The sequence below is a fragment of the Rhipicephalus microplus genome, unplaced genomic scaffold (assembly GCF_043290135.1).
Source record: "Rhipicephalus microplus isolate Deutch F79 unplaced genomic scaffold, USDA_Rmic scaffold_12, whole genome shotgun sequence".
Taxonomy (NCBI): domain Eukaryota; kingdom Metazoa; phylum Arthropoda; class Arachnida; order Ixodida; family Ixodidae; genus Rhipicephalus; species Rhipicephalus microplus.
Genome location: NW_027464585.1, coordinates 29,486,827 through 29,501,340, shown reverse-complemented (window position 1 = coordinate 29,501,340; position 14,514 = coordinate 29,486,827). Strand labels below are relative to the sequence as shown.

Genomic DNA, 14,514 nt, shown 5'->3' with positions numbered 1-14,514 from the left:
ATATAATCCTGTCATCCTGGACGTGTTATTCGAAGGTCGTAGATTCGATTCCTGCTCGCGGCAAGCTGTTTTTTCACCCACTTTTCTTTCTTCTTATTTACATTACATTGATTCTAATAACTTCCCCTATATATTCCTTGCCATTATTGTCTGTTATACCTAATTATTATTGTGTCATAACACGGAAAAACAAGCCCTTAGGTATACACCTCTTTCCCTTATATATATATATATATATATATATATATATATATATATATATATATATATATATATATATATATATATATATATATATATTTTAACAGACAATCATGGCAAGGAAAGTATAAGGGAAGTTGTTAAACCGAATGGTAATTTGAACAAAGAAAAGTGGGTGAAAAGATAACTTGCCGTGGGCCGGAACCGAACTTGCGACATTCGAATACCAGGTTCAGTTCCTGCCCATGGCAAGTTATCGTTTCACTCACTTTTCTTTCTTCAAATTTACATTACTCTTCGGTCTAATAACTTCCCCTATACTTTCCTTGGCATTATTGTCTGTTTGATCTCATTAATATTGTGTCAGAACAGGAAAAAACGAGCCCTTAAGTATACACTTCTTTCCCTTGTATATATATATTCTACCAAGAAAAGGCAGCAGGGCTGCAGTCAGGAGAAGGAACTTCGTGAAGCAGGAGCCGAAAAATAGAAGCATCAGAGAAAAAAATCTTAAACAAAGGGTTTTCTGAAACAGACGTTCCGATAAGTTGACTTGTGTTCACTTTGAAAGGGCAGCGCAACGACACGAGGAAAGAGAGACAGAAAGGCAAAAAGCGGTATTTGCCTCTCTGTCTTTCTTTCCTCGTGTCGTTGCGCTGGCCTTTCGAAATGAGTGCCATGAACCAGCTAGCCCAAACCAAATACTTTTCGACTTGTGTTCTTCAAGGGTACAGCTGAAAAACGAAATGTGGTTGATCCCTCTAATGTAGAAATTGGTATAACGCATGAAAGTGAAACGTGCCTTCAGAGAAGTAGGTAAATGTTTACACATGATATTGGTACGCGGAGAGAAGGGCATTGCAAAGTGTATTTAAAAGGTACATATAGAAAATTTTCCGCTGTGTCGCGCGGGCGCTACCATGTTTGATCAAGTGACTGTAACTGGCCTTCCCCCAGCCAGTTGCTCCTGCCAACGCAATCGGTCCAGCGAAGCGGCCGAGGCCGTAGCTGAGGATAGAAGCCAACATGACAGCGCCCATGCAGACACGACCACCCGCATCGGTCCAATATATCGTGCTTGATACTCGCTCACATCCGTCACAGTAATGAATAAATTGTGAAATCTGCTACCGCTTCGCGGTATCTCACGCTAGGGACAAAGCAGGAGGTATGTTCTGTTGTTATTAAGGAAACTATCTGTGTTTATTTAGGCACACTTGCTAAGCCTAGTCTCCAAGAACTTAGAATAAATTTTGAAAACGCTGCAAAACACTGACGAATACATCGCTCTCGAAGGTTCAGGATGCAAATGTAAATAAAGCACAGGAAAGACCCCGAAGGGGTGTCTGCGTATGGTGTGTGGTGACACCACCGAGCCACCAGGGGTTAGACTCCCTCCCACGCCTAGCCGTGCCTGGCATTGCCGTTTCGCGGGAAAAGGGGACCCTAAGGGTTGAGCCAGTGCTGGGTGATTGGACCTTTAAGGCCTCCCCGGCAGAGGCAACACACCTCTTTGGCACCGGCTTCATGCAGACGGCACCCCCGGGCTCACCTACCCAGGGTGAATTGGCAGTCACCCTGCCTCTCTGTTTGGTGATCTTCGTTCTTTTCTTTTTCAATATTTCCTGTCATCCCCTCACTTCTATTTGCTTCTTTTTTCCAGGCGGCAAGGGTTAACCTTGTGTATCTGCCCTCTCTTAGGCACACAATATTGGGTTATAGTGGCTTTGTACAGCTGGCGCTGGCATAGCTTTATACCATTGCGCTGCCGCGCCCCCCTTGTCGTGATTCATAGCGGGCGGCTAGCATGCATGCTGCCGAATTTATACACACTTGATGGCCTCTTTTCATTTCCCAAACTTTCTAATCGCCTTCCCCCTAAAAGGGGGCGCACCGAAGCAACACTGATTGTCTTTACAAAGCCAATTTAATGCAATTTTCTCGCGCTTCCATGTTATTCGCTGTGAAAACAAGAAAAGAACGCAAGAACAATTTCTCCGTTTGTCGTATCAAAAAGCCAGGTTATATAACTAGTGGCGACCTTCTTGAAGTCCAAAGCAAGACCCAGTATGAAAACCTGTCAAAACACCTCACCTCTTTTGAAACCGTGCCGTTCTCTGAACAATTCCCGAGGCGTAGTGTCTGATCAAGGCCTAATTGACCTGACAGAGAGTGAACTCCTTGCCGGCTGAAACGAACATCGCGTAACACTTGTATGGAAAATGGAGATCCAGGGTTTCGGTGCTGTCATGAGGACGGGATACTTGCACAGTGTTTTGCTCTTCAGCTTTTGCAGGCGCTAGTCGACTCGGGCGATGTGCAATTCATGCCCTCTTAAATCAACGAAGCATGCTACGCCGAACAGTGCCCGGTGCTTCATCGCTGTCAGCCGTGTTCCGACGTGCTGGATTTGACAGCTGCCTTCCCGGAGATCAAGCATATCGTCACTCAACCGCCATGGGTATCGCATGTATCGTCATGGGACCACGAACTTATTTACCACTTTCGTGACCGCGCCTATTCCTATCGATAGTATATGTTTTCGATGTTTACAACTTCAATATTTGCCCTGTTTCGAAAGCTTTTGGACCCCTTGCGCTATCTATCGCATAAAAGGAGAAGTATTTGATCACTTTCGCTTTTGTGTTTCTCTTTTTTTCATTGTGTGGTGACATTTTTCCATGCGGGCGAGTGAGCATGCATAGTTTCAATCATGGCGTCGACTTCGCGTGTGACTGCTTCACGAAAGCGGCGAATTTTTGGGGATTCTCGTGCATCTGGGCGGGAGTATTCACATGACAACAGCACAGGCTCGGAAGATGACATCGACACTTTTGTTTTCAGCACGGATGACGAGAGTTCGTCAAACTGCCCCGGAACATCAGTGGTCGTCCACCGGTCAGTTTAGCTTCGTGCTCGGACCTCGTTGTTGCCGGCGCGCGTCGGCGTAAGTTGATCCGATGTGTTCTGAAGGTTGGGGTTCTTATCTGCAGGAAGTCCACTTTCTTCGAGCGGGACCACTTGCCGGCGGTAGCGCAGAGTGTGCAGTTTCTTGCGCGGAGGCAGCCGGAAATGAACCATCGAACCGCGTTACGTAGTGCCGCGCGGCGCTTCGTGAGTGCTGTCGACATTTTGGTTTTTACTGTTCAATGCATTGGAGAGCTATGCAGAATCACAAATAAACATGCTTGGACACATATTTTTCAGAAGCCGACGTACAGCGGGAAAGACAGTTCTTGGAGGTGTCACAGTTCATCTTGATGCTCCTACACGAAACGCTCCCCAGAGCTAACAGCGCCAGCAAAAAAAAAAGGAACTGTAATTCATGCTATGAACAAAAAAAAGATGAACAGAAAGCAAATGTTTTTTGGTGAAGAAGCGTAGCAAACCTGTGTTTTATTGCATCGCCAAACTGCTTCGCACATTGGCATGAAAAAGACTTACGTGTAATGTTATTTTATGTACACAAAAATTTTGTATTTACAGCGCTTATATATGCAGCATAACTCCGTGTGTCCCTTGCGCTTAAAATGTATATTTCGATATCTTTTTATGCTTAGCCTGTTGAGAGCAGTGTTGATGGTTCTATGAAATTTCTTTCTTCATGCATTTACAATGTTTTTCATTCGATGATTTTTTGTACTATTGGTAATAAATTTGTGGTTTCAAACTAACCATGTTTGAAAGATAACTGCTAGCTGTACAATTTGACACTATAAACATTAGCATCAGTAACTTTGGGGGCCATGAAATAAAATAAAGTTTCCTGGACTACCCAAGAACGTCCAAATTTCTCGCGGCCACGAAAATGTCAAGAGCCTGTTTCGCCAGCCGCCGCTGGAATTCGGTGCTGTCGTGAAGACGAGATACTTACCCCCGTATTCACAAACGCTCCTCGACTCGACTTTCACCCTCCACATGACAGAGTTGCGCACTGCGCCGCTGCTCGGCTGAAAATGACGCTGCGCTACTAAAAAATAGCAGCAAATTATCGCTTCTATGCAGTAACTTGCCCTGCCTAGAGATGGCGCTCTCATCGGCTTTCTCATAAGGTCCCTATATATATATGACTTTCTCATGTTAAGGTGGAGCGTTGAGTGAAGGGGCGTTCTAGAATACGGGGGTTAGTCTCTCGCTCTTCAGGTTAGTATATCTTACTGCCATGTTTCCGTTTATCGATATGAGTGGTCTCGCATAATGGCACTGAAACCCTACCTTTCATGCCTTGTGCATGCTTGTTTTCATTGCCTGTCTGAGACAATTGCAGAAAAATCTTAAGCTGTGTTTTCTGTACTGTGGGGGTGTTTATTGCTGTCAGAGGACAATAGTTATAGCGCGAGAACAAAACGACGGCAAATAGACAAGAAGGACACGTCTCTTTGTCGTCGTTCTGCTCTCGCATTATAACTATCGTCATGTCATACCAACCAGCTCAAGCTAGTTGGTATGACGTTCCCTGACTTCTATGTCTGGGGACGTCGAGATGAATCCGGGACCGTTCACTAGGGAACAACAGAAACTTCTTGAAGCAATGCGTTCATTGCCAAAAATACACGACGGTCAGGATAAGGTTCTCGAAGTGCTCAAAATATTATAGCTAATCAAAAGGCTGCTGACGATAAACTTACAGAACTTATGGCTCGATTGACAGTGATTAAATGCGGTGTTGGTGGGCTAAAAGAGTTAGGGGCCGAGTTCCAACAGCTGAAATCTACAAACTTCTCACTTGCAGCGCAGTCGGACCGAGTTGAAAGGCGCCAAGATGGCCTTAAATATAGGTCGCGCAGAAATAACCTGGTCTCTTACGGAGTGAAATATGCATCAGGCGAGAGTTGGGAAGACTCTGAACGTCGGATGCTATCTCTTTGCTCGAACCATCTCGGTGCCCAGGTGACGTCATCCGACATTGAATGGGCTCACAGGGTGGGCCGCTTTACTACCTAGAAGAACAGGCCCATTGTAGCACAATTTCGTTCTTTCAAAGAAAAGCAAAATGTACTTACGAGGGCACACAAGCTGAGAGGAACCGCTCTGTCAATAAGCGAGGATTACTCAAGCAAAGTTCGTTTGGAAAGAAGAAAACTGGTCGCATTTGCCGAAGAGCGCAAAGAAACATTCAGGCTTTGCTTCAATAAGCTGATTATAGGGGCCCGAACATTTACCTACAATTCTTCCAGTGATGACGTCGAACCGTTGCAATAACAGTCATAGCACTCCGTTCGGTGCCAAGGGGATGATCAGCTAGACCTGGTTTTTAGTGTTGTTAACTGTCGGAGCATAAAAATAAGAAGAATGCGTTTTTAGACTTAGTACATACTACAAATGCCGATATAAATTTTGGCACCGAGTTGTGGCTCAATGACAGTATATTTACGACCCAGAAGTGTTTCCTTCATATATGAACGTCTATCGCTAAGATCGCGATGCGCGCGGCGGGGGAGTTTTCATATTGGTTAATAACAGATGAAAAGCGTGTTTTTATCAATTATTCGCCTTCAGTACGAAGCCGTGTGGTGCAAAATTGAGCTGTCACAAGCGCAGCACGTTGCGGTGGGCTGTTTTTATCGGCCGCCTAACATTAACAGTGCGCAGCCATTGGAAGCTTTGTCTGAAGCACTGGCTACGTCAGGAACTGAATATATATTACTATGACGCGATTTAAACTTCCGGATGTTGACTGGATAAGACATGCTCCCGTCTTGCATTTGCGGTCGGGCCCGTACTTGGCACTGGAGGAGCTTGTAGCGAGAGAGGAAGACGGTACGGCGGCCAACGATTTGCCGAAGTGGAGCGGCGGCAGCTTCAGTGTCCAACCCCCAGGCACGATCTACCTGCTCGCGCCTCGAGCTGTGGCCTGAGTTGCACAAGAGGCGCAGCGCGGTGGCTAGAAAAAATGACGATGATGGTGAATGGCGGTAATGATGACGCTACAGCTCACCCCCCCCCCCTCCCCGCAGAAATGAAAAATGATGGGGGCGTATATACAAGAAGGTTCGTGACACGAGTCAAAGTGTCCGTAAGCAGTCCAGGTTGTCAACGAGAAAAGACCATCGGGAACCAGTGGGTCTCTGGTGACCGACACTGGGAGAAGCGCAGTGGACGGAGATGAAAGAGCCAGGTCGCTGGGGTCTTAGACACGTGCGTCCCACAACGACTGGTTGGGAGAATTTGAGAGCGAATCCGGCGGTTCGAGTGAACGCGGCTGGCAAAGGTGCCCCCATCTAGAGCCGTGGGAAGGCGCTGAAAAACCTGAGTCGGTGACGTGGGCGAAGTGGTCTGATGGATCAAAGCGGAGCCATGATGACCAAGCAATGTATTGGAATGGTCGTGATGGAGTCTCCTACAGTGCACATGGTGCCGACAAGGCTGTCGACAAAGAGCAGTTGGCTGGCTGTGCTGGTGCGGTCGCAACTGTCGACGAAACACCGACCTAAGCGTTACAGTGCGGCTGCCGTGCTGGCGCGGATGGCCGAGTCGACGGACGTGGCAACGCCGTGCTCGAAGAAGTGCACGAAGGTCACGGTAGGCAAGCAGGTCCACAACGACTGGTCGGCCGATGCGCCATAGAGAGGTAGTGTACGCCTGGGCGGTGGCGAGAGGCACGTCAACTCAAGGTGCATTGTTGCGAGGTCGTGTCACTCTTCAAGGACTCTGGAGGGAGTTCATGAGACCCAGTAGGCGTGGGTTCTACCGGAAGGTCGGCTGGCGTACCCGTGCACGTCGGGGCAGCCTGGTGGTTGTCCGCCAGTGTAGGTGGTACACAAGAAGCGGTCTGTCGTGTCATAGGCGGACCAGGCACGTCGTCCTCAGGAGCGTCGGTCATTGCATCCAAGGTGATTTGCCGAAGTGTAGCGGTGGCAGCTTCAGCGTCCAAACCCCAGGCACGATCCACCTGCTCGCGCCTCGAGCTGTGGCCTGAGCTGCACGAGAGGCGCAGCGCAATGGCTAGAAGAAATGACGATGATGAATGGTGGTCATGATGACGCTACAAGCTCGTTGGGGAACACGCATTGCAATAACAGTTCGTTGCATCTCACACAAGGTGCACTGGGCAATGTGCTCACATACTAGATCTTGTTTTTTGTAATCATCCCGCCTTCATAAGGTCAGTTACAACTATGACTGGAATTAGTGATCATGAGGTAGTTGTTGGAAATTTGGTTTGCCCCAACCTAGAGTAAAAGTAAACGGTAACTATGAAGCGATATCCTCCAAGCTTACTTCGTTTTTCACTGAGTTCCAAGAGTGTTCCTCGATCATGAATATCACCATTCTTTAAAAAGTTTTAGGGGCGAAGCTTCTTAAGGCGTGGGTCTGTACGTCGTCTGATGTATGTAGTAGTAGTAGTACACTCTAAGGCAATATTACCCGAAAAAGGAGTAGTGGAGCCCAATAGGCGCGCGCAATGAACGAATAGACCATTGAGGAGCAACCACCGAGGGAGGCGTGCCGCGCGAAACCACTTAGTCTTTAATCACGCTCCACGGGGATGAACCGCCCGAGGATTGCAGGCAGCGCAAAAAGTGTTGCCAAGGTGACCATCCCCCCTCCTCCCTTCTCCTCCTCTGTAGGCTGTCTTTCCCCGTATTTTGCCGGCGACGGTTGGCGTTGCGTCGTGCTCGGAGTGCTCGACCACGGGCGCCTGGATTCGACGATCTGAGAATTACGACGTGGTGCTTGTGTGTACGCTGGTATGAGCGTGGGCTGCTGCTTTTGCGTTTCGCTGCACCCATGAAGTCTAGAGCAAGTTTCGACACGTCACCACGTCGCGCTGTATATCTCTGGCTTCTAGATAGTCACGACCAACACACGACAGCAACACTTGGGAAGGCCAATATGGCAGCCGAAAAGACAACAGGTCTATCGGATACATACTTCAGTCCGACTCAGGCCAGAGAACAGCGCTGGATTCTAAGGCAAGTAGGTTATCATTCTTTATTCTACTCTACTTGTCGCGTGTGCGATACTGATCGCGCTTGCCGGCAACGGGCTCGGTCGTGTTCTATATAGCACGCACGAAATGCATCGCGACGGTCAGCTTCGGCGTCTGCAGTTCGCCTGTGCTTTGCGACCGCCTAGAAATTGGCCCCCATTGCCGTCGGCCTCCCGCACGCTCACTCATTGTGGGGATATATTGTGGGCATTTAGTATACCCATCCTCCTCACCTGTACATTATCATCATTATGTGTTCATGCATCCTCATCGTTGTCGCGTAGCATCATCATCTTGGTTCGTTCATCGTAGCTGTCGGCTGCCGGTTCCTAGGGCCTAATAAAAGTCTTCCAACTTGCGTTCATACGTTATGGAACGTGCTGTTAGATGCCTCGTCGTCCTCTCGACCACTCTACCCCCTGGAGCTACGTTCAGGTCATCACTTGGGCCAGGGGTCCCGCAATATGTCGCACCAAGATGAGGTCGTTGCTTCAGCCGTTCCCACTCCGCCACCGCGTGCCGCGCCTTCTCACCTCATTAACAGCCTGCAGCGTGAGCCTCATCCCTTCGCTGGTGTGCGCGGGGAAGATTTGGAGGAATAGCTGGACGATTTCGAACGTGTCGGCGCTGCTAAACGGTGGGATAACACCTACAAACTCGCTCACGTCTCATTCTACCTCACGGATGTCGCGAAGGCGTGGTTCCTCAACCACATCATCGACATACCCGACTGGTCAGCTTTCAAAGATCAGTTTCGCCATGTCTTCGGCACACCGGCTGTTCGTTCGGCTCTAGCAAAGAAAACTCTCGCGACTCGGAAACAGCACAACGGGGAGTCGTGTGCATCCTACATTCGAGGATGTCCTTTCACTTTGCCACCGGGTTAACACACCAATGACTGAGTCAGACAAAGTACGCCAGCTTCTTAAGAGAATTGCACCCATCGCATTCAATGCCTTTGCAATCCAGAATCCGGCTACCGTTGCTGACGTTGCGACAACCTGTCAGTGCCTTGAAGAACTTGAGTCTATGCGCCTACAACGGGACAGTGACGCGGCCCGTATTATGGCGGATCCAAACCTACGAGACACAATAAGGGTGATTATATGTAAAGAATTAGAATCAACGTGACTCACACTACCTTCAGTGTGTCGCATTCAGTCTTCTTCAATGTCATTGCGGGATGTAATTAGAGAGGAGCTCACGTCCATGACCCACATGGCCCGCCTGCAGCCCATTGTCGCTCGTACTCTCCCATCATTCTTGCATGCCGCCGCCGCGCCAACAGGCACCGTCAGCTCGACGTTGCCGCCACGAACGTATGCGTCGGTTGCTGCCGCACCTCCTACAAGCTTTCCCACAAGCTTTCCATCACCACCGCCTGAACCGTCATCTGTCCTTCTCACTGCTCTCTCTCCCAGTGCAGTTAACGCAAGGTACTACCCTCCTTATCAATCTACTCGCCCTACGAGCTATTATTGCGGCTATCGTGTTCACAATTCACGTTTTTGCCGCAAGTGCCAACAAGACGAGCGTCGATCGTACGACACACGCGAACGGAACTATACCGCAGGAGCCTTGTACCAGGGCCACCGTTATTCCTCACCGCCGCGTCGGTCTCCATCTCCGCCAGAATCGGGTGAACTGCACAGTAGTCATCAATCAACCCGACACCGTTCACCGTCGCCCTACCGTCGCTCCTCTTCTCCTCTTCAGCCTGCTTCCCTCGCTTCTGATCGACGTCCGGAAAACTAAGTGATGCAGTTTTTGGAGGACAAACTGCATTACAACACAGGACTCCAATTCCTCCAGCGTGCCCTTACAATATGATTTCAGTCACAGTTAAGGGAGTGGAAGTTGACGCTTTGGTGGACACTAGGACTGCGTTTTCTATTATTCGGGCTGATTTGTGTGCCCGTCTTCGAAAAGTCACGACGCCTTATGATGGACCAACACTGGTTATAGGCCAGGGAACAATAATTCGCCCTTCCGCTCTCTGTACTGCCCGTGTGCTAATCGACGACATTTTTCATCATATAGAATATGTGGTGCTATCCCCGTGCTCCCATGAACTCAATTTAGGCTGGTACTTTCTTTCCTCTGCTTCCGCGGTTATTTGTTGTGCGCAATGTGTCGTCTATCTTACTGACACAGACCACTTGCTCAGCGACGAAACCTACAGGCTACTTCGACTCATCGCTGCTGTAGACATCGAGTTACCATCACACGAACATCACTTAGTCACTGTTTTGTCCAACGACGTCGACTCTGGTGACATTTTGGTCACTCCGTCGCCCCGTTGGCTTAATAAAGACATAGCTCTTGCATCAGGTGTGGCTCACTTCAACAATGGATCAGCTGTCCTCGCTGCTACGAACACCACACCAGATAAAATTTTACTGCCGCGGGGCACTACTGTCGCCTGCGTTGCTGGTCTTGTGTCTGTGTGCGTCGTGCCTCTTACTCCTGTCTCCTCGAAAGGCCATCCTGTAGATAATGCTGATTCTTTGGATTTAACAGCAACCATCAACGAAGACTTGACAGACTCATAGAAGCAGCAGCTGCTTGATTTGTTGGAAAAGCATGCAAACTCTTTGGACGTTCATTCATTCATCATGGGCCAGACCAACGCAACAGCACATAGTATTCAGACCGACGGAACATCCATTGTGCACCGCAGTTTGTACCGCGTCTCTCTCTCGCCGAACGAAAAATCATTGAGAAAAACGTAGGCGATATGCTGCAACGGGAGATAATCCGACCCTCAACAAGTCCTTGGTCGTCTCCCATATTTATGGTGCGTAAAAAAGACGGTTCCGTACGATTTTGCGTCGATTACCGAGCACTCAATAAGATCACTAGGAAGGACGTATACCCCATGCCACGCATCGACGTCGCCCTCGATTCCTTACAAGGTGCTGAATTCTTTTCTAGCCTCGACTTGCGTTCCGGCTATCGGCAAATCCCCATGCACGAAGATGATAAAGAAAAATACTGCGTTTGCAACCCCGGACGGCCTATACGAATTCAATGTTATGCCGTTCGGTCTACGCCATACGCCCGCAACTTTTGAGCACATGATTGACACCGTGCTGCATGGCCTAAAATGGGAGACTTGTCTATGTTACCTTGATGACGTTGTTGTTTCTTTATCGTCGTTTTCTCAACATCTGCGACGCTTAGACGAGGCCCTGACTTGCCTTGCGGGCGCTGGTCTTCAAATTAACACCAAGAAGTGCCATTTTGCCAGCAGAACTATCAAGGTCCTCGGTCATGTTTTGAGTAAGGACGGAATTCGTCCAGACCCTGATAAAACTGCTGTGGTGCTTCGTTTTCCTCGCCCTGACAAACCGAAAGATTTGCGAAGTTTCCTTGGCCTCGCCTCTTACTTTCGGTGATTCATGCAAAACTTTGCCTCCATAGCCGCACCACTCCATAAGCTACTTGCTTCCGGTATGCCCTTTCAGTGGTCTCGGGAATGTGAATCCGCTTTCGACAGGTTGAACAGTGCCCTCACGACCGACCCTATACTTTCTCATTTTCACGATGATGCACCGACCTTCCTGCATACAGTCGCTAGCGGCCGCGGTTTAGGAGCCGTGCTCCTTCAACGTGACAACTCTTCGCGAGAGTGAGTATAGTTGCATATGCCAGCCGCATCCTCTCCGCAGCCGAGAGGAACTGCACGATCGTCAAGCAGAAGTGCCTCACCATTGTTTGGTCAGTGCAGAAATTTCGTCCTTACCTGCACGGCCGCCATTTCCCCATCGTGACCGACCACCACCCTCTATATTGGCTTTCGACACTCAAGAGCTTGTCGGGACGCCTCGGCCACTGAATTCTACGCCTCCAAGAGTATGATTTTGACATCGTATACAAGTGTGGTAAAAAGCATAGTGACGCCGATGCTCTTTCTCCCTGCCCACTACCAGCGGCTCCACTCAGCGTTTCCGCAATCACTTTGCACAACACACCCTCGGAGTCCACGTCTACGGCGGTTTCCTCTCTCGGCTCTATGAGCCAGCTGCCTTCAGACGACCCCCACGATTTTCCTTCTCGACAACTGGCTGACCCATACTGTCGACGTATTATAGGCTACCTCACTGGCAGTTCCCGCCCACCTAATGCGAGGCTCCGTCGCCAACTCTCGCAAATTAAGCTGGACAACTCTGTGCTGTACCACAAAATTTACCATTCTGACGGTCAGCGCTAGGTTCCCGTTCTAACCCGATCGCTTCGGTCCGAAGTCCTCTGTGCGCTTCATGACCGTCCGACTGCAGGTCACCTTAGTTACCATAAAACCTACGATTGCCTTTGAAGTCGGTTTTATTGGCCAGGCATTTACCACTAGTGTAGCTCTGTACGTCGGGTCCTGCACTGCCTTCCAATGTAGAAAACTGCCAACATCTGCTCCAGCCGGTACACTACAGCCTCTTCCGTGCCGAGCCACACCATTCGAAGTTGTAGGCGTCGATTCTTATGGCCCCCTTCCAGTCAGTGCTGCTGAAAACCGGTGGATAGTAACAGCCGTTGACCATTTGACGCGTTACGCCGAGACGGCATCCGTCACTACTGGTTCAGCATCTGAAATTGCCGATTTCATCCTCCGAGCCATTATACTGTGTCATGGTGCTTCACGTGTATTGCTCAGTGACCGTGGAAGGGCCTTCCTTTCACAACTAGTGAACTCACAGAAGCAGAAGCTGCTTGATTTGTTGGAAAAGCATGCAAACACTTTGGACGTTCATTCATCTATCATGGGCCAGACCAACGCAACAGCACGCAGTCCGTACCGCGTCTCTCTAGCCGAACAAAAAATCATTGAGAAAAACGCAGACGATATGCTGCAACTGGAGATAATCCGACCCTCAACAAGTCCTTGGTCGTCTCCCATATTTCTGGTGCGCCTACTTCTTCACGCCTACGGCACAACTTACAAGACTGCCTCTAGTTATCATCCCCAGACTAACGGCATCTCTGAGCGATTCCACCGCACTCTTGCTGACATGATCGCTGCCTATATTAAACCAGACCACAAGAACTGGGATGTAATTCTACAATTCGTCACTTTTGCCTACAATGCGGCCATTCAGCGGACAACCGGCTACTCACCATTTTACCTAGTTTATGGACGCTCCCCTACTTCTTTCCTGGATGTCTTTTTCTTTACCCGTCACGCGAATTCATCTCCATCCTCATCAGAGGAATACGTTTTAAGACTCGCACAGTGCCGCCAACGTGCTCGTATAAATACTCAAGCTCGACAGCAAAAGGGAAAGCTAGTTTATGATGAATGGCATCGTGCGGTATCCTTTCAACCTGAAGACGAAGCGATCCTTTTGATGCCTATTCGCACACCTGGCTTGTGCGACATATTTTAGCCATGGTTTATCGGGCGGTACACAGTCCTTGAAGAGAACTCACCCCTGAATTATCGCGTGAGGCCACTTGTAGCCCCAGAAAATCGCCGTTATGGAACTACTGAGGTCGTCCATGTCTCCCGTATAAAGCCCTTCATGCGACGTTCTTTATCCCCTTGATTTGCCGTGGCCAGGCTGGCCGCTTTCACGTGGGGAATCAGTGTGGGCATTTATATACCTATCCTCTTCACCTGTACATTCTCATGTGTTGCTCATGCATCCTCATTGTTGTCGCGTAGCATCATCTTGATTCGTTCATCGTAGCTGTCGAATGCCGGTTCCTCGGGCATATAAAGGTCTTCCTAACCGGGACTTCTTAATATATATATATATAGTGGGAGCAATAATTCAATGGGCCAGTTAGTCTTCTTGAAGGTATGAGATATGGCACAACGGGAGCGTTGTCAACAAGGATAAATATATTTATTTCCCAACAGTTTCGGGAGGGGTCCTCCCTTCATCAGGGGATGAGTTATACTCATCCCCTGATGAAGAAAGGACCCCTGCCGAAAATATTTAAATGTATAAATATATTTATCCTTCTTGAGAACGCTCCCGTTGTGCCATATCTCATATATATATATATATATATACGGATGAGGTATTGACGTACGATGGAATGGATGGTTTGTAGAAGCAAAGAAGGAAGGCCAGGCCACGTCTTCCGCATCACAGCGTCACACAAGTCGACGTTCTGCGACTGCTTGCCGGCGGCCGCCGGGAGAGAGACTGCAGAACACCTACCCGTGGCCTGGTGGCCCCCATGTCACCGCCCCGTTATAAAGAGAACGCTCATAGCATCCATCCATGCTATGAGTGTTATAAAAGGGTTGCAATAGCATCCATCCAACTATGAGGTTTTCAACTACTTGTACACATGGAGGAAGGAAAACTGAGAAGAGGCCCTCGCTACAGTGGCTGGAATAGGAAAGCGTGATGAGCGGCAAGCAGCGCCTAAGG

The 14,514-nt window shown here is 48.9% G+C and overlaps 1 protein-coding gene across 1 annotated transcript; it reads left to right on the top strand.

Moving 5' to 3' along the window:
• Positions 1 to 365: 365 nt before the first annotated feature.
• On the top strand, positions 366 to 3,875 carry LOC119166708 (uncharacterized). The gene is made up of 3 exons (XM_075882426.1): positions 366 to 3,099; positions 3,195 to 3,315; positions 3,409 to 3,875. The coding sequence occupies exons 1-3, from the start codon at positions 2,915 to 2,917 to the stop codon at positions 3,460 to 3,462; spliced, it is 360 nt and encodes a 119-aa protein (XP_075738541.1). The 5' UTR covers positions 366 to 2,914; the 3' UTR covers positions 3,463 to 3,875.
• Positions 3,876 to 14,514: the final 10,639 nt, after the last annotated feature.

Excerpts from the sequence above, each read along its gene's own strand:
- LOC119166708 (XM_075882426.1), top strand. The coding sequence starts at position 2,915 with ATGGCGTCGACTTCGCGTGTGACTGCTTCACGAAAGCGGCGAATTTTT. Across the intron at positions 3,100-3,194 it reads ACATCAGTGGTCGTCCACCG|GAAGTCCACTTTCTTCGAGC; the intron begins GTCAGTTTAGCT and ends TCTTATCTGCAG. Across the intron at positions 3,316-3,408 it reads GTAGTGCCGCGCGGCGCTTC|AAGCCGACGTACAGCGGGAA; the intron begins GTGAGTGCTGTC and ends CATATTTTTCAG.